The sequence below is a fragment of the Salvelinus fontinalis genome, chromosome 35 (genome assembly GCF_029448725.1).
Source record: "Salvelinus fontinalis isolate EN_2023a chromosome 35, ASM2944872v1, whole genome shotgun sequence".
NCBI classification, from domain to species: domain Eukaryota; kingdom Metazoa; phylum Chordata; class Actinopteri; order Salmoniformes; family Salmonidae; genus Salvelinus; species Salvelinus fontinalis.
The window spans coordinates 19,683,046-19,708,545 of record NC_074699.1 but is presented as its reverse complement, the minus strand read 5'-3'; the positions used below and the strand labels follow the sequence as shown (position 1 = coordinate 19,708,545).

The window sequence follows — 25,500 nt, the reverse complement described above, 5'->3', positions numbered from 1 at the left end:
GAGCCAGACAGACAGAGAGCCAGACAGACAGACAGAGAGCCAGACAGACAGAGAGCCAGACAGACAGAGAGCCAGACAGACAGAGAGCCAGACAGACAGAGAGCCAGACAGACAGAGAGCCAGACAGACAGAGAGCCAGACAGACAGAGAGCCAGACAGACAGAGAGCCAGACAGACAGAGAGCCAGACACACAGAGAGCCAGACACACAGACAGTCAGCCAGAGAGCAAGGCACACAGCCAGAAAGCCAGACACACAGCCAGAGAGCCACACAGGCAGACAAACAGCCAAAGAGTCAGACACACAGGCAGCCAGACAGCCAGAGAGAAAGGCAGTCACACAGACAGAGAGCCAGCCACACAGACAGAGCCAGACAGACACACACACACACACAGGCAGACAGACACAGAGGCAGACAGACAGCCACACAGAGAGCCAGCCACACAGCAACACAGCGGGCCAGCCACACAGAGATCCAGCCAGCCGGACAGAGATCCAGCCAGCCGGACAGAGATCCAGCCAGCCGGACAGAGATCCAGCCAGCCGGACAGAGATCCAGACAGCCACACAGAGATCCAGACAGACACAGAGATCCAGACAGACAGACAGAAATCCAGACAGACAGACAGAAATCCAGACAGACACAGAGACACACATACAGAGAGGGACACACACACACACACACACACACACACACACACACACACACACACACGCAGACACACACGCAGACAGACACACACGCAGACAGACACAGAGGCAGACAGACACAGAGGCAGACAGACACAGAGGCAGACAGACACAGAGGCAGACAGACACAGAGGCAGACAGACACAGAGGCAGACAGACACAGAGGCAGACAGACACAGAGGCAGACAGACACAGAGGCAGACAGACAGCCACACAGAGAGCCACCAGCCACACAGCAACACAGCGGGCCAGCCGGACAGAGATCCAGCCAGCCGGACAGAGATCCAGCCAGCCGGACAGAGATCCAGCCAGCCGGACAGAGATCCAGCCAGCCGGACAGAGATCCAGACAGCCGGACAGAGATCCAGACAGCCGGACAGAGATCCAGACAGCCACACAGAGATCCAGACAGCCACACAGAGATCCAGACAGCCACACAGAGATCCAGACAGCCACACAGAGATCCAGACAGACAGACACAGAGCCAGCTAGCCACAGAGCGCCAGCCACAGAGAGAGCCAGCCAGCCAGAAAGCGAGCAAGCCAGACAGAGAGCCAGCCAGCCAGAGAGCCAGCCAGCCAGAGAGCGAGCAAGCCAGCCAGAGAGCCAGCAAGCCAGCCAGCCAGAGACCCAGCCAGCCAGAGAGCGAGCAAGCCAGCCAGCAAGCCAGAGAGCCAGCCAGCCAGAGAGCCAGCCAGCCAGCCAGAGAGCCAGCCAGCCATCGGTCCAGAGAGCCAGCCAGCCATCGGTCCAGAGAGCCAGCCAGCCAGCGAGCCAGCCATCGGTCCAGAGAGCCAGACAGCCACACAGAGAGCCAGCCAGCCACACAGAGAGCCAGCCAGCAAGAGAGCCAGCCAGAGAGCCAGCCAGCCATCTAGCCAGCGAGCCAGCCAGCCACAAAGAGAGCCAGCCAGCCATCTAGCCAGCGAGCCAGCCAGCCACAAAGAGAGCCAGCCAGCCATCTAGCCAGCGGGCCAGCCAGCCACAAAGAGAGCCAGCCAGCCAGAGAGCCAGCCAGCCAGAGAGCCAGCCAGCCAGAGAGCCAGCCAGCCAGAGAGCCAGCCAGCCAGAGAGCCAGCCAGCCAGAGCCAGCCAGCCAGAGAGCCAACCAGCCAGACAACCCGAGAGCCAGACAGAGAGCCAGACAGACACACAGAGAAACAGCCAGCCAGACACAGAGAGCCAGCCAGACAGACACAGAGAGCCAGCCAGACAGACACAGAGAGCCAGCCAGACAGACACAGAGAGCCAGACAGACAGACACAGAGAGCCAGACAGACAGACACAGAGAGCCAGACAGACAGACACAGAGAGCCAGACAGACAGACACAGAGAGCCAGACAGACAGACACAGAGAGCCAGACAGACAGACACAGAGAGCCAGACAGACAGACACAGAGAGCCAGACAGACAGACACAGAGAGCCAGACAGACAGAGAGAGAGCCAGACATAGCTCAAGGTCTGGCTAGGGGATCCCAGAAGGCTGGTTTATGACATGACTTGAAGGAAGAGGTGGTAACTCTCCAATAATACAGTATTGCCCATAGAGATAGATAGACAGTGAGAGAGACATATACAGAGAGCTCAGGATGTGTTCATCAGCTCTAAAGGGAGGTACGATATCTCATAGCTCTGCTGGTTGACCTGTATCTATCTGGACACTGGAGGGAAAGTGGCGTGTTTGATCCCTAGCCAGCCTTGGGCAACAAAATACTTTGTCTGTTTTGGAGCAAATCACTTGGCGTCCATGGGCATAAAAATAGACATTTCTTTAGAAGTCCTTTGTGACAGACTCTGGGGGAAGAAAATAACCCGACTTGGACCAATCAATCTTTCTAGATTTATTCCCCATGAATCACTATTGCGTCATTAGAGTTATTTGCGTCCTGTAGCACTGAAGACGTCGCCATCCAAACAACGTATTTATACAGATGACCGAGTCAAACAAACAGAGACGACATGTTGAAAAGCGTGGAACAAACAAGTCCATTATGCCATAAGTATACATGCGGGATGTACTGTTAACATAAATGTTCTACAATGCAGAGTAAACAGAGACGAGTCCAGCTCTAGACGTCTCACAGGGACACAAAGGTCACAACATAAATCATCCGTTCTCCCCAGGACCAAACGTAAAACAGCTTGACAGCGAAAACCTTCCAATCCCTCCACGCATAAACTGGGGCAGAAGGAATTGAAACAGTCCAACGGTTTTCTGTGTTGAGTCCAGAATCATCTAACTAGATTGTTACCTCAGAGAGCCAAGGGGTAGGCAGAGCTCTACTTTCGCTCTACATTCAACTGCAACAATCAAAACATGAATAAAAATGTGAGTTTATTAAAGGGCACAATAACACTGACCCAAACAGTGCTGTAGTAAGAAGGGTTTTTATCAGAAGTAGTACATTTGCCGAGGAATTCAGAAACATTTATACAGAACAATACAACAACCTGTCACTGCTAACTGAGATATGGCCTGTACAAAAGGTTGCATGCAGTTTAGGTAAACTACTTACTGAGCCCAAGAGAGCACGCCAACCCAGTTTAACCCAGAAGCTTCTGTCAAACACAGTTCAACCTGTTGGCTGCATTATGATGACTTCACCAGACACAAAGCCCTCTAAAGTAAGTAACATATGTTGTTCCAAGAGTGGTTAGTTTTGCAGACCTCACTGTGCAGCCTGCCAGACACCAGACATACCTCACTGTGCAGCCTGCCAGGCACCAGCCAGACCTCACTGTGCAGCCTGCCAGGCACCAGCCAGACCTCACTGTGCAGCCTGCCAGACACCAGCCAGAAGTCACTGTGCAGCCTGCCAGACACACCTCACTGTGCAGCCTGCCAGGCATCAGACATACCTCACTGTGCAGCCTGCCAGACCTCACTGTGCAGCCTGCCAGACACCAGCCAGACCTCACTGTGCAGCCTGCCAGAAACCAGACAGACCTCACTGTGCAGCCTGCCAGGCACCAGCCAGACCTCACTGTGCAGCCTGCCAGACACCAGCCAGACCTCACTTTGCAGCCTGCCAGACCTCACTGTGCAGCCTGCCAGACACCAGCCAGACCTCACTATGCAGCCTGCCAGACCTCACTGTGCAGCCTGCCAGGTACCAGCCAGACCTCACTGTGCAGCCTGCCAGACACCAGCCAGACCTCACTGTGCAGCCTGCCAGACACCAGCCAGACCTCACTGTGCAGCCTGCCAGACACCAGCCAGACCTCACTGTGCAGCCTGCCAGACCTCACTGTGCAGTCTGCCAGACCTCACTGTGCAGTCTGCCAGACACCAGCCAGACCTCAATCTGCAGCCTGCCAGACATCACTGTGCAGCCTGCCAGACACCAGCCAGACATCACTGTGCAGCCTGCCAGACACCAGCCAGACATCACTGTGCAGCCTGCCAGACACCAGCCAGACATCACTGTGCAGCCTGCCAGACACCAGCCAGACATCACTGTGCAGCCTGCCAGACACCAGACAGACATCACTGTGCAGCCTGCCAGACACCGGCCAGACATCACTGTGCAGCCTGCCAGACACCAGACAGACATCACTGTGCAGCCTGCCAGACACCGGCCAGACATCACTGTGCAGCCTGCCAGACCTCACTGTGCAGCCTGCCAGGTACCAGCCAGACCTCACTGTGCAGCCTGCCAGACACCAGCCAGACCTCACTGTGCAGCCTGCCAGACACCAGCCAGACCTCACTGTGCAGCCTGCCAGACACCAGCCAGACCTCACTGTGCAGCCTGCCAGACCTCACTGTGCAGTCTGCCAGACCTCACTGTGCAGTCTGCCAGACACCAGCCAGACCTCAATCTGCAGCCTGCCAGACATCACTGTGCAGCCTGCCAGACACCAGCCAGACATCACTGTGCAGCCTGCCAGACACCAGCCAGACATCACTGTGCAGCCTGCCAGACACCAGCCAGACATCACTGTGCAGCCTGCCAGACACCAGCCAGACATCACTGTGCAGCCTGCCAGACACCAGACAGACATCACTGTGCAGCCTGCCAGACACCGGCCAGACATCACTGTGCAGCCTGCCAGACACCAGACAGACATCACTGTGCAGCCTGCCAGACACCGGCCAGACATCACTGTGCAGCCTGCCAGACACCAGACAGACCGAGGGAAGGAAGGGGCAGAATATAGAATATAGGTCAATGAAAGGCGGCTCTTCAGTTTGAACATTTGCCCAAAACACAAACCAAAAACACACACGTCTCTCCCACAAACACTCTGTGGGAGCGGGCACATTGCTGGGAAGCTTCTCACATTCTGTAGTGAGGAGAGGTTGGGCAGCAGCACTGTGACTGAAAGAAGACCACCGTGACAGGTCAGTCTATATTCTTCAGATTAAGTTGAGAAAAACCTCATAAGGCTTTCATGAATTTTCACTCTAACTTAAGACTTAGGAGATTTACTAGAAATATGTGACTATAAAAGGGTCATGTTAATTTAGAGTCTGATTCTGGGGGCAGCCTTCAGATGGGGGCATTGTGATGATTGAACACATTACATACTGTGGTGATGAAACCCAGAAGGTGAAGCCCTGACCTAATTTCTTCCAGACCCGATCCCCTCGTCTCGTTGTAGTTACTGCGGGAAGCAGAGGTTGACGGGCCGAGAGGCTCTGGAGAAGACGCCAATGAGGAGTGATGGATGACAGGTACAGGTGAAGCAGCGGTTTTAATAGAAAAGGGCCTTAAGCCAACTGACCTCGTTGGGAAGGGTTTTGAGAGTGGAGGGGATGTAAAACTATATACTCCTGTGGACTGAGCATGAGGACTGGCTGAAGTAAGTAAAAAACGATACGGTAATCAGCAAAGCGGATGTTGTCAATGGCACGCCTTGCCACTGCGAAACTGTATATTATGTATAGTTCACGATTTACACGGATGGAATTCCACTTAAGGAAAGCAATAGGCCTGCTCTACTCCAAAATAAGAACATGTGTATAATGAAACTATGCAGCAAATTCAAGAGGCAAGCTAGGGTTACTGTGGTTACGTAAAAGGTGTAAAAGAGTAGCCTAATCACTCAAAGCCACTTGAGCACTGATTAACTAAGTCTTTCTATGGAGATTACAGACAGGTTTTGTGTGTGTGGGAATCCAGCTGTCCAAATGCCTTTCCGGGGATACCTCTGGCACAGTTTTAACTACCATTGTATTAAAGGTTTTCCTCCCCTGGCGTGACCCACAGGTAAAACACCTATCAGATCAGCTTCACCTTCTAGGAAATATAAATGGGATCTACTGACAGCAGGTTGTCTTGACGTTTGGACAGTGTGCTGTTGCAGTAAGGCTGTGTTTGGAGGGCTTAGCAGTTGAGTACTGAAGCTAGGAGGTAAGGAGTACTTGGACACAGATGTGCAACATGTACCCGAAACGTGTTGTTTTCCTTGGTAGTGTAATAAAGTCCATGCTGAATGATATTAGAGCTAATCTTCCATGAAAAGGTACCAAATAATCTTGACCAGAAGACCGGTGTCAAAACCATTCCATGGCAAAGAAACAAACGGTCCTGGTTGAAATGTTCTCTTTTTGGCTTCGTAACAAAACACATGTACCACTGAAAAAGGATTGCACATTTCATCTGCTATTTTGTCACGATTGGATCACCTGGATACAGAGAGAAGACACCCCCTCTGTTCCCTTACAAATGGTTCTCTCAGCAGTGTCCTACAGTAGACTGTCATGGTCCTCTACTATAGCATGGGGTAAACCCAACACTTACAGAACCACTGGCTACTTCATCTGCTGCAAGGCATGCTTTGAACAGCCCCATAACAGTCAGTGTGGTAAAGTCAAAGACTTTTTGGAAATGTGGCAGGATGGGGGGTAGAGTAAAGCAGGCCAACAGACATTTTGCAAAAGGATGTAATTGACTATCGTGCGATGCTGAGATTATCCCGAGAATCTCTGCGGAGCGTTGTGAACCATCACAAGGTGCTCTGGTTTTTTGGGATACGTTGTTTTTCCAGCGTTTTTTCATCACACAGGAGATTACACAATATGGACCGTGGTGGATTCCTGTGCTCTTGCTTTTCGCCATTTGCGTGACCACATGCTGGACTCTACAGTTAATGCCATTCCTTTGGAAATCTGGGAGAAATCTGTTGCGTTCTGGAGCTCACGATATCATTCCTTCTCATTCCTCCCGTGCCAGAAACAGCTCCGTTGAGAATGAGATGCCTCTCAGGATTCGTGTCTCTTTCTGAAAACCTGGTGATAAAGGTCCTTTAACGTAACCATTTAATCAGATTTTATGGTTACGTAAAATGGGGAAACGGGGGGGGAAAAACGACAGGAAATCCAATGCGTTTAGGCAATGGCTTTCAGATGTCTTAATGAAGAGGCAGAAAGCTGGAGCCTAAGGTCACAGTGTTGTGTTGACAACTTGACGGTCACAGAGAGACACTGTTACTCCGTTACAGCAACAAACCAAACTATCAACAATGTGCTGTAGTGAGGTCTGTGACCACTTTACTCAGGTTGTGTACAGAGACAACTCTGCTCTCACCCCCATTACATAGGTCACACTGTACACCTGTATCAACAAACAGAGACAATTCCCTTGGTTTTATTTAGATAACTTACTATAAGTGTACATTTCCAATGGTTACCCTGGCTGGGAAACAGAGATCAGGCTTATCTCAGAGCGTTACATCAGCCTGTCCTGTAAGAACAGGGTGAGACATACGATGGCAGAGAGTGGGCGAGGTCCAAATTCTGTCTCTTAGGGTCTGTACCCAATGCAGGGCAACAGCTCACAATTGTATCTGTCACTGTGGCAACAGCAGAGCGTTGGGGACAGATTTGTGGTGCGCGCCACAGCAACCGAGTCTGATCACGAGAAGTTGGAAACCACAAACCACAGCGGCCCTCTGGGATTTGGTGTGAAGTGCAGTTCTCACCCCCTTTACCCTAATGTGGCTCGTCTGAGAACAAACGGGACACTCCCCTGTCCCAGAGCTGCATGGTCGGAGGCCTGGGAAGTCTTTTGTCCTGCTTGGAACACAGCTCCTGACATGAGGTCAAAGCATGCTGCATGCACCAGAGGCAACCTTCAGAACAGGACCAGTGCCAGGACAGCTGGGATATCACACCCCATCCCTTTTCTATTATTGCCCCCCAGGTTATAAATACCCTCCGTTAGGACGGCCAGCTTGTGGTGAATGCCAGGCCGTCCTGCCCTTGATTGAGCAATATAATCAAAAGGACCTGCTGGCTGACTCGCTATCTGCTCTGTCTGTGTGAGAGAGGAGAAGAACTCTGTGGAATGGAATCTCCCAGTCAGTCAGTCACTCACCCGGTAAAAGGCCGTCGTCAGGGGCAGCAGGGCGGAGGCGACCGTGTACTCTTCAGAGCTGGAGCAGTCCTGTGGGTCACACAACATCGGAGAGGTGAGGTCAGGACACAGCATGACAATGTTATTTCTCTATGGGTCAAGAAGGTCTGGCCAGTGCATCTGTTATATCTCTATGGGTCAAGAAGGTCTGGCCAGTGCATCTGTTATATCTCTATGGGTCAAGAAGGTCTGGCCAGTGCACCTCTCCAAAAAACATTACGTACGAGCAAAATCTGATAGTCGATTGCAAAAAATCGTCATTTGGAGTAATTTAATTTTCAGGGTTGGCACCAGCTATACTTTCCCTATCAAGGCCACTGCAGCGTTGGAACATATGCTTCCAATAGGCTTATATAATCCTGACAATTGTCAGAATGTTCCAATTTGTCAATTTATTGGTCATTTCACGTTTTGCATTCCTGCTCCAGATTACATCCCAGAGTTTCCGGGAACAACATCTACAAACGTATTGAATGAAACCATGGGATTTTGTTGCATAAAATCAAATTGTCTTGGCTTTAAAATGCAACATCTATTAGTCAAGCACCATGGCGAGTCCAAAAAAACGGACATTTCATTTCTGAAACAGCTAGAGCGCAGCTGACAATTTTTTTCTTCCATTTTTACACCACTCACAGAATGCATCTGTACTGGGGTCTGTCTGAAATAAAATAAGTTGTATTCAATGGAGCATTAGAGATAAGCACGGCATTCTGGCAGATAGTACAATACATCCAGTAGAACTGGGGACTTAAGGGCCCAAATAAAATGGCTCATATTGAGAACAGAGAGACTGGATGGGAAAAGGAGAAAGTCTGAAAAGGACCCAATTCGGACCCAAAAGAGCTCCACACACAGGAAATTGGTACTTATCTCCATGAGCTTTGTTGGGATTTATTTGGTCAACTGGGAAAATCAGAATGGCCGCCGGAAACGTGATTTAAGTCAAGTCAAAACAGCAGAGCTGATCCTGATCTGGTGCTGTGTCTCATAACCCTCACAGGGAACCCAAGGGCAGGGAACATCGTAAATCAAATACATGCACACACACACAACCCTAAACACATCTACATTCACAGACCATCTGTCATACACATACGAACGAACACTTCATAACCACGCACGCATTCGACAACCTTTGCATTTTCACAAAGACGCACACCACCTCACACACACGATCAGAGACTCTCATTTTGGCAGGAGAGGGGGGGTAAAGGGATTGTGACAGGAATGCTGGACTTGCCAATATTGGATTGGGGGCCTTTTTCATGGATAAATCCCCCATTCCCTCATACCTCACAAAAAACGGAGGAATGTACAGAGAGAAGCAAATGCAAAACACACGGTCTTCAGCTAAACATGAAAGCCTGGCCCCCCATGGACCGAGCGATATACTTTCTTGTTTTCCCCTTGCAGTTCGTTTTTAGTTATTTTGGGTTGCGGTTGAATACTCCAGTTTGGAGAGCCACCAAAGCTTTGTTTACCGGCATCCTTGACAATGCCGCAGGTCACAGAGGTTCAAAGAACCCAGCGAAAACTCTCCAAATAACTCCAGGAGCAGAAGCGCAAGGGCAGAAAAATGGAAACATTTAACAGAGACGTCGTTATTCAGACAAAAAGACCACAAGGTCAGAGGAGCCAAGTCTGGGCTAACATTTTATAAAGCATCTTTCCAAAACACTGTACTGTAACGCCTTGAGCCGAGCCTGTCAACATCAAAAGGCAGAAGCATTGATTCAGACCATGAAGAAGTGTCATAAGACCAAGCAGTGCTCTGCTATCTGTAAGAAAACAGACCCAGTGTACATATGTCATTCTGACACAATTGCGTTTACTTCAGGCGACCTCAGTATCATCTACAAACAGGGCAGCGCTGTAATCTGACAAGGAAAATGCCACGTTTAGGGAAGACATGTCTTAGAAGCAGTTATCCAGGTTAGCGTCATGATTTACTGTAGTTCAGAACTTCCTAGGCCAATAGGTCACAACAAACCCTACTAAGAGTATAAAGACGCCGAACAGTCGGGCTGAAAGAAGGCAAGGAGTGAGGGAGACCTTTTTGTCTGCTGGCCTGTGTAGGCTCAACTGCATGGAGTTATTCCTGGTTTACCAGCAGCACGTATGCCTGTTTACATTGAGACAGAGGAATGCTGCCGTTTATAATTCGGGACACTGCAGTCGCCGTAGTGCATACGAGCACATGCAAGAGTGCAGGGGCGGGGCATGCGTGTATAAATGTATGTGCGTAAGCGTATCTGTGTACAGAATGGTGAGGAGAGCAACGTGCTCCCCCGCAGCTCCGCTTAGGAAGGAGGAGGCCGTCTCCCTTCCTCTTTCCTCCGTCTCTTTCGTTCTCTCTCTCAAGGCTGTGGTTCACGGATGACTCATGGAGTTTTGCCCCTGATAAACACGTAGGCCGATACTCAGCAAACAAAGACCCTGGACCCGCACGTTTGACATGGCCCCATGACAGGAAGTGATCATAGAGCATCTTCCTGCAGACTTCAGACACCTCTCTCCCTTAGAACTTTCCAGGAACCGTCCGACTGAGACCGGTATTTAAAGCAGAGAAGGGGAGCTGGAGGAGGCTTTTATGAGGCTGCTGTGCTGTGGAACCATAGAGCACGAACCACTCACTCATCATAAGCTGACTCATTGATAAACAAGCACAATACTGCACACAGCCGTGCACACAGACACATACCATACACACAGACAAAGACAGACTAGAAACTATGGTACACTAATCAAATTGAATGTCAGGAATAAAATGGAATAAAATCACTGTTCGCTTCCTGGCCTGTACGGTGTTCCCTGGCCATGTTTACCTGGTCCTGCTGGCTGACATCCAAGGCGAACGGCTTTATCTGTACCTGAGAATGATGCTCGAGAGAACTTCCCAGTGCCTTCGTTATGTTAGCCTGTCCAACCAGACCAGAGACTGACCCATCTGCAACCCCAAGCAGAGCAGAGGGAGAGCTTTTTCACAGCAAGAATCCACTCCTCATCTCACTGAGGATATTAAAGGAGAGCAGGAGAAGTGGGGGACTCTAAATTAAACCTTAACCAAGTTACTGTCCAAGTCCTTGAGGGAGGTAGGCTGGGGACGCTGTGAGACTGTCAAACACACAGCTGCACATCCTAGTAGAGAGGAGGGCAAAGAAAACAGCATATGATATTGCATGAATGGGAATGTGGACACTGCTTTCTTTAGCAAAGCAAAGCCATGAGTGCTAAATCTCTCTAAAAACGAATCATCTGCTCAATGCTAAAGTTCATTTAGATCTATTTTTGAATAATTTGGCGACTGAGGAAGTTGAGGAGACTAAACTGCTGGGTGTAACCCTAGATAGCAAGCTGTCATGGTCAAAACATATAGACTCAATGGTTATTAAAATGGGAAGAGGTCTGTCTATGATAGGGCGTTGCTCTGCCTTCTGGCATCTCAGTCAACGAGATGGGTCTTATAGGCTCTAGTTGTCACACCTGGACTACTGCCCAACTGTGTGGTCATGTACAGTCGTGGCCAACAGTTGAGAATGACACAAAAATTACTTTTCACAAAGTCTGCTGCCTCAGTTTGTATGATGGCAATTTGCATGTACTGCAGAATGTTATGAACAGTGATCAGATGAATTGCAATTAATTGCAAAGTCCCTCTTTGCCATGCAAATGAACTGAATCCCCAAAAACATTTCCACTGCATTTCAGCCCCGCCACAAAAGGACCAGCTGACATAATGTCAGTGATTCTCTCGTTAACACAGGTGTGAGTGTTGACGAGGACAAGGCTGGAGATCCCTCTGTCATGCTGATTGAGTTAGAATAATAGACTGGATGCTTTATAAGGAGGGTGGTGCTTGGAATCATTGTTCTTTGTCCTCTGTCAACCATGGTTACCTGCAAGGAAACACGTGCCGTCATCATTTCTTTTCACAAAAAGGGATTCACAGGCATGGAGATTGCTGCCAGTAAGATTGCACCTAAATCAACCATTTATCGGATCATCAAGAACTTCAAGGAGAGTGGTTCAATTGTTGTGAAGGCGGCTTCAGGGCGCCCAAGAAAGTCCAGCAAGCTCCAGGACCGTCTCCCAAAGTTGATTTAGCTGCGGAATCGGAGCACCACCAATACAGAGCTTGCTCAGGAATGGCATCAGGCATGTGTTAGTGCATCTGCACGCACAGTGAGGCGAAGACTTTTGGAAGATGGCCTGGTGTCAAGAAGGGCAGCAAAGATGCCACTTCTCTCCAGGAAAAACATCAGGGACAGACTGATATTCTGCAAAAGGTACAGGGATTGGACTGCTGAGGACTGGGGTAAAGTCATTTTCTCTGATGAATTCCTTTCCGATTGTTTAGGGCATCTGGAAAAAAGTGGAGAAGACAAGGTGAGTGCTACCATCATTCCTGTGTCATGCCAACAGTAAAGCACCATTCATGTGTGGGGTTGCTTCTCAGCCAAGGGAGTGGGCTCACTCACAATTTTGCCTAACACAGCCATGTATAAAGAATGATACCAACACATCCTCCGAGAGGAACTCCTCCCAACCACCCAGGAACAGTTTGTTGACGAACAATGCCTTTTCTAGCATGATGGAGCACCTTGCCTTAAGGCAAAAGTGATAACTAAGTGGCTCGGGGAACAAAATATCGATATTTTGGGTCCATGGCCAGGAAACTCCCCAGACCTTAATCCCATTGAGAACGTGTGGTCAATGCACAAGAGGCAGGTGGACAAACAAAACCCCACAAATTCTGACAAACTCCAAACATTGATTATGCAAGAATGGGCTGCCATCAGTCAGGATGTGGCCCAGAAGTTAATTGACAGCATGCCAGGGCGGATTGCAGAGGTCTTGAAAAAGAAGGGTCAACACTGCAAATATTGACTCTTTGCATCAACTTCATGTAATTCTCAATAAAAGCCTTTGACACTTATGAAATGCTTGTAATTATACTTCAGTATTTCATAGTAACATCAGACAAAAATATCTAGAGACACTGATGCAGCAGAGTTTGTGAAAATGTATATTTGTGTCATTCTCAAAATGTTTGGCCACGACTGTACTGCAAAGAGGGACATAAGTCAATTGCAGTTGGTCCAGAACAAAGCAGCACCTATCGCACTTAGATGTACACAGAGGGAGAGTGTCAGTAACATGTATGTCAGTCTCTCCAGGGTCAAAGCTGAGGAGAGATTGACAGCATCACTACTGGTCTTTGTGCGAGGTGTTGATGTGTTGAAGGTACTGAACTGTCTGTTCAAGCAGATGGCACACAGTTCAGACACTCATCGGTACAACATAACATATGCAATCAGAGGTCTCTTCACAGTCCCCAGGTTCAGAACAGAGGCTGGGAAACACACAGTATTGAAAGAGCCACGACTACATGGAACTCTGCCACCCCAGGTAACTCAAGCTAGCAATACAACCAGAAAAAAAGGGTCATAAAAGGGGACTATGACGAGACACAGCCATGTAATATATCTTGTATTGTAATTTGCACTTTATTATTGAATAGACCTAGATAGACTATGTACTGATACACTAGATGATCACAAGTGCGTAGGCATTAATATGGAGAGGGTGGAGAGGGTATATGGAGAGGGTCCCCCTTCGCTGCTATTAGCCTCCACTCTTCTGGGAAGGATTTCCACTAGATGTTGGAACCAGACTGTGGGGACTTGCTTCCATTCAGCCACAAGAGAATTAGAGAGGTCGGGCACTGATGTTGGACGATTAGGTCTGGCTCGCGGTCTGCGTTCCAATTCAACCCAAAGGTGTTCGATGACGTTGAGGTCAGGGCTCTGTGCAGGCTAGTCAAGTTCTTCCACACCGATCGACAAACTATGTCTGTATAGACCTTGCTTTGTGCACGGGGGCATTGCCATGATGAAACAGGAAAGGGCCTTCCCCAAACTGTTGCCACAAAGTCGGAAGCACAGAATCGCCTAGAATTGAATGCTGTAGTGTTAAGATTCCCTTCACTGGAAAAAAGATGCCTATCCCGAACCATGATAAATAGCCCCAGACCATTATTCCTCCTCCTTCAAACTTTACAGTTGGCACTATGCATTGAGGCAGGTAGCGTTCTCCTGGCATCTACCAAACCCAGATTTGTCCGTCAGACTGCCAGATGGTGAAGCGTGAGTCATCACTCCATAGAGCGTGTTTCTACTGCTCAAGAGTCCAATGGTGGGGAGCTTTACACCACTCCAGCCGAAGCTTGGCATTGAGCATGGTGATCTTAGGCATGTGTGCGGCTGCTTGGCCATGGAAACCCATTTCATGAAGCTGATATTGCTTCCAGAGGCAGTTTGGAACCCAGTAGTGAGTGTTGCAACCGATGACAGACGATTTCTACACACTACACTCTTCTACACTCGGCGGTCCTGTTCTGTGAGCTTGTGTGGCCTACCACATCACGGTTGAGCCATTGCTGCTCCTAGACATTTCCACTTCACAATAACAGCACTTACAGTTGACTAGGCAGCTCAAGCAGGGCAGAAATTTGACGAACTAACTTGTTGGAAAGGTGGCATCTTATGACGGTGCCACTTTGAAAATAACTGAGCTCTTCAGTAAGGCCATTCTACTGCAAATGTTTGTCTATGGAGATTGCATGGCTGTGTGCGCAATGTTACAGTGTGGCTAAAAAGTATTTAGTCAGCCACCAATTGTGCAAGTTCTCCCACTTAAAAAGATGAGAGGCCTATAAATTTCACCATAGGTACACTTCAACTATGACAGACAAAATAAGAAAAAAATCCAGAAAATCACATTGTAGGATTTTTTATGAATTTATTTACAAATTATGGTGGAAAATAAGTATTTGGTCACCTACAAACAAGCAAGATTTCTGTCTCTCACAGACCTGTAACTTCTTCTTTAAGAGGCTCCTCTGTCCTCCACTCGTTACCTGTATTAATGGCACCTGTTTGAACTTGTTATCAGTATAAAAGACACCTGTCCACAACCTCAAACAGTCACACTCCAAACTCCACTATGGCCAAGACCAAAGAGCTGTCAAAGGACACCAGAAACCAAATTGTAGACCTGCACCAGGCTGGGAAGACTGAATCTACAATAGGTAAGCAGCTTGGTTTGAAGAAATCAACTGTGGGAGCAATTATTAGGAAATGGAAGACATACAAGACCACTGATAATCTCCCTCGATCTGGGGCTCCACGCAAGATCTCACCCCGTGGGGTCAAAATGATCACAAGAACGGTGAGCAAAAATCCCAGATCCACACTGGGGGACCTAGTGAATGACCTGCAGAGAGCTGGGACCAAAGTAACAAAGCCTACCATCAGTAACACACTACGCCGCCAGGAACTCAAATCCTGCAGTGCGAGACGTGTCCCCCTGCTTAAGCCAGTACATGTCCAGGCCCGTCTGAAGTTTGCTAGAGAGCATTTGGATGATCCAGAAGAAGATTGGGAGAATGTCATATGGTCAGATGAAACCAAAATAGAACTTTTTGGTAAAAACTAAAAAACTATTTTTGGTAAAAACTCAAACCCAACAAACTCAACTGTTTGGAGGACAAAGAATGCTGAGTTGCATCCAAAGAACACCATACCTACTGTGAAGCATGGGGGTGGAAACATCATGCTTTGGGGCTGTTTTTCTGCAAAGGGACCAGGACGACTGATCCATGTAAAGGAAAGAATGAATGGGGCCATGTATCGTGAGATTTTGAGTGAAAACCTCCTTCCATCAGCAAGGGCATTGAAGATGAAACGTGGCTGGGTCTTTCAGCATGACAATGATCCCAAACACACCGCCCGGGCAACGAAGGAGTGGCTTCGTAAGAAGCATTTCAAGGTCCTGGAGTGGCCTAGCCAGTCTCCAGATCTCAACCCCATAGAAAATCTTTGGAGGGAGTTGAAAGTCCGTGTTGCCCAGCAACAGCCCCAAAACATCACTGCTCTAGAGGAGATCTGCATGGAGGAATGGGCCAAAATACCAGCAACAGTGTGTGAAAACCTTGTGAAGACTTACAGAAAACGTTTGACCTCTGTCATTGCCAACAAAGGGTATATAACAAAGTATTGAGATAAACTTTTGTTATTGACCAAATACTTATCTTCCACCATAATTTGCAAATAAATTCATTAAAAATCCTACAATGTGATTTTCTGGATTTTTTCTTCTCATTTTGTCTGTCATAGTTGAAGTGTACCTATGATGAAAATTACAGGCCTCTCATCTTTAAGTGGGAGAACTTGCACAATTGGTGGCTGACTAAATACTTTTTTGCCCCACTGTATGTAGTTCAGTCCATGACTAATAATGTTCTGTACTATGTATTATGTCATGTTTCATGTGGACCCCAGGAAGAGTAGCTGCTGCTTTGATCCTAATAAATACCAATGGGGAGACCGCAAGCAGGTTCCCTGACTCACACACCCTAGTCTGAATGGGGTTGTAACCAAGGTTCCCTCTTGTTTTCGGCACTGAGCAAATTTCCGGTCTGCTGAGTGTAAACATGAAGTTGTGAAAATTCTGTGCAACTTCCAATGAGCGTTTACTATGAACACTGGGGCTGTACCCGCTTTAAGTTACAGTTTAAACAGTGGCCAAGTAGGCTACTGTGGCTACTTGATCATAACGTAGGCCTACCAGACTGGCCTACCATCCAAAACAATGGAGAAAAACTAATCCCGTAACATTTTAACATGGAAATAGATGTTCTATCATTCAGTAGCAGTAGCAGCCAATGTGTGGTGTTCAATGTCTACATTCCATTAAGCTTGGCATTAACTTGTTTATTCACTTGTCCTTCAGACAAGGTGACTAAAAATATTGTGTTTGATGCAACAAACCACTTTACAAAATAAAATGAATTGTTATTCCCATACCATTATCACAGAGAATCAGAGAAATTATCCTAACCTCTGTTTATTGGCTACTTAGTTGATTCAAGACTGTCACAAAATACAACACTGCCCTTTTAAGACATAAAAAAGCTCTTTACCTGACTCCCTTTTCAAAGAGGGCTAGAAATGCACACCTTTTGGTCTCTTGTTGGAAGCAACCACTCCCCCATCGTTGACTAGAACTGAGCTATAAATCGGGCTAATAACTCACTAACTAGCAAAGAATATGAACAAATGTGCACACGTGGCTACATGCAGCTTCCACTTTGATCTCAAAACAAGCGCATCTAGTGACCGCTTATACAGTCCAGTTCAAAGTGAATGGCACAGATCTATATAGGGAAATGGATATTTGCATGAAGACCTACTGCAGGTCTGATTGGTTACGGTGCACCGGTCTGTGTAGAATATGCGCCGGAGTCATGCCTGTCAATGCAAAAGAATCCTACTCCAAAGCACTCTGCCTACACGAAAATCTCTTCCACAGTTAGTTTTGCATACTAAATCCTGCATAGTTTCTTTTGTTTCGGTATATTACGGTGACTAATATTGCTTTGATTCAATCACAATTGCCGCAGTAGAAGGAAACGTTGATAGTGTTAACAAAATGGGAAACTGTAGAAAGATGAGTGAAGAGCAATCTCGTGCTTCTCTGTGAAGGCTCATATTTATTCTGCGTGGAAGTCCGAGGTGAGCTGAGCGCCCTCAGCTCCGAGGGAACATTGGTTGTGGGCCCATCTGGCCAATAGCATCACAGCATTGGCCAGCCCAGAGTACCTCTGAACATAAACTAATCTAGAATGGATGGACCTACAACTTTTCTCCTTTGCCCAACAACCCCCAGCAGGTGAAGGAGCACATGTGTGAATGACATTTTGACAGTGTTTTTGAGCACTGTCATGGGGCCCATAATTCTCTCTGATAGGAAATGTTTGGGATGCCAGGATGCATAAACCCCTTTTTCCACAGCAGGACTCTGCTCGCCTGGCCTTGTGCAATGTCCACTTCCAAACCTGCAACAGCAGGAGGGGGAGAGAGGGAGGAGAGGTGCTCTGCACGCACACAGAAACAAATAGGCCTGCCATTAGTGCAAATATTCCAATTAAGGTCAGTCATGTCTTTGAGTCATGTGGCTGTCAAGTAGGAGATACGACTTAAAACAGCTGCAGAATGTTTACCACATACACAGATAAGATGCGTCCAGCACCGATAGCACTGGCATCCACTTTGGACAGTTTAGTCAGCATCTTACTGTAACAGTTGAGGTCAAAGCATTTGAGAGATGGATGACTAATGTGTTTGGTCAGAGCTCGTTGGTTTTCAAAGAAGTGGTGTAAAATGTGTTTGTCTACATGGTCAGGATGTAGTAACACTGCATGGCCTCATCTGATACCACTGGTGATGGCTCAATCGGCCAATCAAATCACTCACATCACACAGAGACAGACAGACCTGCAGGCCTCCAACGCACTGACGGAGGATCGTATCTCATTAAAATAACAATTGACTCAGAAGGACAGTATGGTAAATATTTACTTTGAATATGTCAAATACTTGCAATAAATGAAAAAAACAGGGTACGGTATGAAAACAAACCTTGAAGCATTTAATGAGAGCGGGAAAATGAGTCACTAACAGTCACAGTCTCGTCACAGCAGACACAGGTTCACTGTCTCTCCAGTAGGGAGAAACATGGGGATGTTCTGCACCAGAGAATAACATTTCCTCAGAAAAAATAAAAATAATAATCTGATTTGTAAGAAAACACAAATTGCAATAATGTCCAGTCTTTTGAAGGCTCACTTGGTCCTCCATGGCCTTACAAGTACTTTAGGTGACTTATGTTCTGCTTCGAGTGCACTGCTTCAGGAAAGTGTGGAGTTGAGGACGGCCAAGCTGGGGCTCAGTGAATGTACACAGACACTGAGTTACAGCATAGCCTGATTTATAAACTCAGCAAAAAAAGAAATGTCCCTTTTTCAGGACCCTCTTTCAAAGGTAATTTGTAAAAATACAAATAACTTCACAGATCTTCATTGTAAACGGTTTAAACACTGTTTCCCATGCTTGTTCAATGAACCATAAACAATTAATGAACATGCACCTGTGCAACGGTCGTTAAGACACTAACAGCTTACAGACGGTAGGCAATTAAGATCACAGTTATGAAATCTTAGGACACTAAAGGGCCTATCTACTGACTCTGAAAAACATCAAAAGAAAGATGCTCAGGGTCCCTGCTCATCTGCGTGAACATGCCTTAGGCATGCTGAAAGGAGGCATGAGGACTGCAGATGTGGCCAGGGTAATAAATTGCAATGTCCGTACTGTGAGACGCATAAGACAGCGCTACAGGGAGACAGGACGGACATCTGATCATCCTCGCAGTGGCAGACCACGTGTAACAACACCTGCACAGGATCTGCGGGACAGGTACAGGATGGCAACAACAACTGCCAGAGTTACACCAGGAACGCACAATCCCTCCATCAGTGCACAGACTGTACACAATAGGCTAAGAGAGGCTGGACTGGAGGCTTGTCGGCCTGTTGGAAGGCAGGTCCTCACCAGACATCACCGGCAACAACATCGCCTATGGGCAAAAACTCAACGTCGCTGGACGAGACAGGACTGGCAAAAAGTGCACTTCACTGACGAGTCGCGGTTTTGTCTCACCTGGGGTGATGGTCGGATTCGCGTTTATTGTCGAAGGAATGAGAGTTACACCGAGGCCTGTACTATGGAGCGGGATCGATTTGAAAGTGGAGGATCCGTCATGGTCTGGGGCGGACTGGTTGTCATTGCAGGCAATCTCAACGCTGTGCGTTACAGGGAAGACATCTTCCTCCCTCATGTGGTAACCTTCCTGCAGGCTCATCCTGACATGACCCTCCAGCATGACAATGCCACCAGCCATACTGCTCGTTCTGTGCGTGATTTCCTGCAAGACAGGAAGTCAGTGTTCTGCCATGGCCAGCGAAGAGCCCGGATCTCAATCCCATTGATCACGCCTGGGACCTGTTGGATCGGAGGGTGAGGGCTAGGGCCATTCCCCCCCAGAAAAGTCCGGAAACTTGCAGGCGCCTTGGTGGAAGAGTAGGGTAAGATCTCACAGCAAGAACTGGCAAATCTGGTGCAGTCCATGAGGAGATGCACTGCAGCACTTAATGCAGCTGGTGGCCACACCAGATACTGACTGTTACTTCTGATTTTGACCCGCCCCTTTGTTCAGGGACACATTATTCAATTTCTGTTAGTCACATGTCTGAGGAACTTGTTCAGTTTATGTCTCAGTTGTTGAATCTTGCTATATTCATACAAATATTTACACGTTAAGTTTGCTGAAAATAAACGCAGCTGACAGCGAAAGGACGTTTCTTTTTTTTACTGAGTTCAGTACTACGCTGAGTGATGAGATCCGACACCTACTTCCATTAGAAAGGACTATACCCTCTCTCACCTGGTTGTCTGTCAGTAAGCAGAAACTACTGTACTGTATGCACACTGCTTTGACTCATACTGTAGTACAGAAAAACTCCGCAGAACAAACACAGCTCCCTGTGGACGAGTGCCCCTTCAAAACAGTTTGAACCGCTGACGCTAGCCTTCTAACAGCCAGAACAACACAGGGGGCGGCAGGTAGCCCAGTCTAAGAGTGTTGGGCCAGTAACCGAAAGGTTGCTGGTTCAAATCGGGCCATTCTGTCCTTGAACAAGGCAGTTAATCCCCAACAACAACTGCTCCCTGGGTGCAGATGACGTGGACGTCGATTAAGGCAGCCCCCCGCATCTCTCTGATTCAGGGGTTAGGTTAAATGCGGAAGACACATTTCGGTTGAATGCATTCAGTTGTGCAACTGACTAAGTATCCCCTTTCCCAGTACGCACCCCTACGGTTAGCCCCAAACTGACATGTTACATGTGGCCCATAAACTCTTGATTGGCCTCAGGATGATGATATCATCAGGAATGTGAGATGTTTTTAGATAGAAAAACACATGCCTCCTGTCCCGTTCTAATGAGGCATCATTCTGTCACTGTACAGACTGTGGTGCATAGCACACTGTAGAGGTCAACACCCCTAGCTTTGTGGGGTGTTGAGGGATCTCACACACACACACACACACACACACACACACACACACACACACACACACACACACACACACACACACACACAATAATCACTGGCATCGGTGCAATCTGTGATATCTCCAAGGGCTTTTTGACAGGGAAGGGCGTTGAGAGGAGAGGGGTGCAAGTGAAATATGAGAGTAATTACTGCCGAGGCAATCTGCTATTTCTGTTCCTTTTACAGCCCATCTGAGACAAATCCATGGACCAGGACACAGAATCAGGACCAAATAACTGCAAAATGGATGGACCTCTGGCCTGTTGTTGCCTTAGTGAAAATATAGGGGAGAAATAACAATACAGTATTACACCGTAAAGCTAAATGAAATTATAGAGAAATGCTCGCTATATTTTATCTCACCATTTGGCAAGTAAACCCTCGCTCTATTTTAAATACCAGCTCCATGAGTAAAATTGTTGCTTATTTGGTTTTGAGAGGCAAAGCAGAGATTAAATCAAAATAAGACGGGAATGTCTGGTGAAATGAGAACCCTGAAGGTTTGGAGATAATATACACACTGGCCTCTATCCATCTACCTTAAAGGGTGAAGTCACAACAGTAGGTCACCAGTAGTGCAGTACTATGCTGACAGTCAGTTCATCTCAGATGCACTGGGGATGTTTTGGTGTGGAGATGTCCATCTCTAATGGTGGACTATCTGCAAGTCTCCATCTGATGTTTGGGTTTGAATAGTGGTTGTTGAGGAGAGACAGGCGCCCCGGACTGATGCTGATCCGAGTCTTCGTGCCACAGCCAAAGAGAACCCCTCTGCTCCCCTCTCTCCAGTCCGGCACCCTCTCCCTCTCCTGACATGTTCCATGCTGTTATGGGAAACCCTGCCAAGTGCCCCCCGGACCAAACACGGTACTAGAGAGACAGTCTGTATAAGTCCACACAAAGTCACTCCGCAGCGCTTGGCTCTAAATAAAACCCCTCTGGTCCAGGGTGCACACACTCACACGTGGTTGTTATCCTGACTAATCAACTCTGAAGGTTGGCATTGAATGCATCTCACATGCTTGGCTTCATAGCATCTGTCTAGGGATTCAGTATTCCCAATGCAATGTCACTGAAAATGCTCACCTCTAGTTTGAGGGGGAAAAAATCCTTTATCTGCAGAAATACTATTAATCTGTTCCTTGAAAAAATAAAAACCTCCACATCAGGATCCCATTTCGGGGAGAAACACAATACATGTCAGACACGCTCGCAGTCCAGCTATCAGATAACACAGCCACATTAAGCAACCTAATAAACAAGTATTTCTACATTGTTCTGTACATTCCAGAACAGTCCGGTATTCGCCAGACAGATCTTGCAACAAAGACGACTAATCTGCAGTTATTATACAGAGTGTCCGGGTGTCATTGTGGTGTCTTTCAACAGCTCTGTACCACAGGGAGACTACTGTTGGACCAGCAGCTTCATCCCATCACTACCTTGGCTTGGACAGAGTGGGACCTGGACTCAGATACTGAAGACATGCGGTTAACTATGCATGCAGGGGGCAACTGAAACCAGGTGGTATGGCACATCTCCTAGAACCCGTGTTGCTGACAGGAGCACAGGAAGGGAGAGCATATACACACACCTCTGTCATGTATAAATTACACAGCCACTGGTTGGCTGGCTGGCTCTTGACCTATTTTACAAGTGGGGAGGCCAGTGACACGTCCAGTGACACGTCCAGTGACCTCTACACACCCAGGCTAAAGGCAGATGGTGGGATTAATTGGCTCGCCGTCCTCGATCATTTGGCCAGAAGAATGCGTGGAATCCAGAGCCACTCCATAAAAGTCACTCTCTGTGAACACTGCTCCGAATCATTAAATCCCCGTGGCAACGGCCATGTGAGGCTGTAAAACATGAGGAACTACCACTGAGGCCTCAGCTCTGAGCTCCGGCCATCCTCTCCGAGCCCTCCTCTCCGAGCCCTCCTCTCCGAGCCCTCCTCTCCCACCTGATTGATGGCAGAGTGAAACTTTATGGGGCGTGTGCAGCACAGGGAGAGCAGAATTAACCACTAATCGCTTTGTCTAATAACAGAAGTGATAGCACAAAAACCCAATAGCACCCAAGTACATCAAACACCAACCTTTTACTAGATATGTGGGGCGCAGCGCGCACTCACTCTTGACAATCTGTCAAACTACTGTAAATGAAGACTAACTTGAGCATAAATGACTAGGAAAATACATGATTTGGCCATTCTTCCACCTGCAGCCAAGCATGACTAAGGTAAGGAAGAAGGGCAGTAAGAGCATGTATGGTGCAGTAGCAGCACGTGTTGTTGCCAGAGGCCTGTGTACCCTAGGAAGCTATATGAGTGGTGGAACAGGCAGAGTTCTACATCACATTACCTTGCCAGAGCTGTCTGCTTAGCACTTGGTCAGCCGGCACATGCTCTCGCTGTCTCGTACTGTGGTGCAGTAGCAGCACGTGTTGTTGCCAGAGACCTGTGTACCCTAGGAATCTATATGAGTGGTGGAACAGGCAGAGCTCTACATCACATTACCTTGCCAGAGCTGTCTGCTTAGCACTTGGTCAGCCGGCACATGCTCTCGCTGTCTCGTACTGTGGTGCAGTAGCAGCACGTGTTGTTGCCAGAGACCTGTGTACCCTAGGAAGCTATCTGAGTGGTGGAACAGGCAGAGCTCTACATCACATGACCTTGCCAGAGCTGTCTGCTTAGCGCTTGGTCATCCGGCACATTCTCTCGCTGTCTCGTACTGTTTCCATTACAGACAACTTCAGACGCGCTAAATTAGAACCAGTTAAAGCCCATGAAAACACATCATCGCACCCAGAGTGGGATTGTTTTAAGGGTAGAGCCTGGAAACAAATTCCTGCTTCCTGCTCCTCAAATATTTTGTGGTTTACCTGTTATTGCCTCTGTGAGAACGCTAGGGAACACCCAAGGAAAAAGGCTGCCACTGACATCTGGATACTTCCTGTACATTAGTTATTAGAAAACAGTGTTCCATCCTTTGTAGAAGGAGTATGTTGACATTCAGAGAGACCTTTAGGAGGGTTGTTAACTACCTCGTGGAGGGACATACCGTACACTGAACTTTAATAACAGAGCCAGGTGATTTGTTCTGAAAGAGTCACATCACAGACTGGGACAGACTGGCCGAGCTTTGACCCACCTGGAGGGCACAGTTCATCATGCGGATGACGTAGTCAAACTGTTGGTGGTCCAGTATGGCCCGGTTCTGCTGGACGTGCAGACTGAGCTCCTCAGTCAGACACTGGCGAGCCGCCTTGCCTTTCAGAGCACGCAGCGCAGCCGGCAGGGTCTGGGAACACAGCACAGCAGAGCCTATTATTTAACACATATACCATGTCAAACCACAACATACATGAACAAAAACAGTGGGGATAATCATCTTCTGAATTGATTTCTCAACTTCCCAGAACGTTATGTCCCAGAATTCTAGAACCAACCAGGCTACAGCCAAGAAACCTAAGCTGGTAGCTCTGCAGGAGCTCAGGAACAGGTACAATAGCATATTTCCTCTGGGAAATATTAATACGACACATTTCATACTAATGTCAAACAATGAGAAAATGTGATGGTCATGCATCTGGGTAATGGTTTTCACATTGGCTGTATAATGTATATTGAGGTGAAGGGTTTATAGGCTTGGGGTGGAGGGGCGGTTATAGCTGGATGCATGTCTGCCATATATAACCTGGTTATTACAGCCAGCGGTGCAGGCATAAAGAAACTGGCTCCCTTCCCATTTCATGCAGTGCACATGGGACACCCCCATCAATGTTCCTATGGGCTATAGGGGGTGCCACAGTGCGGGGAAATCAAAGAGCATCATTTACGTGTAAATGCTTTACGGGAAAAACAGAAAGCAAAACAGCTATGCCATTAACCTCGGTGTTAAAACAATGGGGTTATATCTGCTGATAACGAGGAGATTATGAGGCTAGTCTAAGTGTTTGATTATCTGTCTCCAGTGTGGTCCTGTCTCCCAGCCGGGAGGTATAATTAGCCTGATAGAGTTGAGAGCTCTAACTCCAGACAGACACACACGGTTGCCTGCCTGCTGTAATCGGAGGGATGGATGTCTGTCCAGATGTCTGGGCCATTACAGACGTGGCTGATTACACTGTGCTGAGAGACAGGGATTAGGGAAGATGCCGTGCGTCACCTTCTCCGTCTCCTGGGTCTTGTTGTCGAAGATGAAGGAGATGCAGCTCCTCACCACCTCCAGCCTGCGAGCGCTGTTGAATACTGAGCCCATCTTCCCCATGATGGACACTGCACAGATGAGGGCTGAGCAGGTTAGGAATACAAGAGTGGTAGAAATACTAGCTAACAACTAAGTGCTTACAGCTATTAACACATTATAAACAGACTCCTGCCAAGCCATTTGTCTCACACAGGAGCAGACAGAGTAGAGCTGATTTT

The 25,500-nt window shown here is 47.8% G+C and overlaps 1 protein-coding gene across 9 annotated transcripts in view; it reads right to left on the bottom strand.

The window, feature by feature from the left end:
• LOC129834473 (myotubularin-related protein 13-like) overlaps window positions 1–25,500 on the bottom strand; it is a 157,261-nt gene that overhangs the window by 46,363 nt on the left and 85,398 nt on the right. For 5 of the 9 annotated variants that reach the window (XM_055899481.1, XM_055899484.1, XM_055899485.1 and 2 more), the window contains 3 exons: window positions 25,241–25,365; window positions 24,224–24,373; window positions 8,014–8,082 (listed from right to left, as the gene is read on the bottom strand). In XM_055899481.1, coding sequence (XP_055755456.1) covers window positions 8,014–8,082; window positions 24,224–24,373; window positions 25,241–25,365 — 344 coding nt within the window. The remainder of the gene's footprint in view (window positions 1–8,013; window positions 8,083–24,223; window positions 24,374–25,240; window positions 25,366–25,500) is intronic. The other 4 variants (XM_055899483.1, XM_055899486.1, XM_055899490.1 and 1 more) reach the window with 1 other exon arrangement.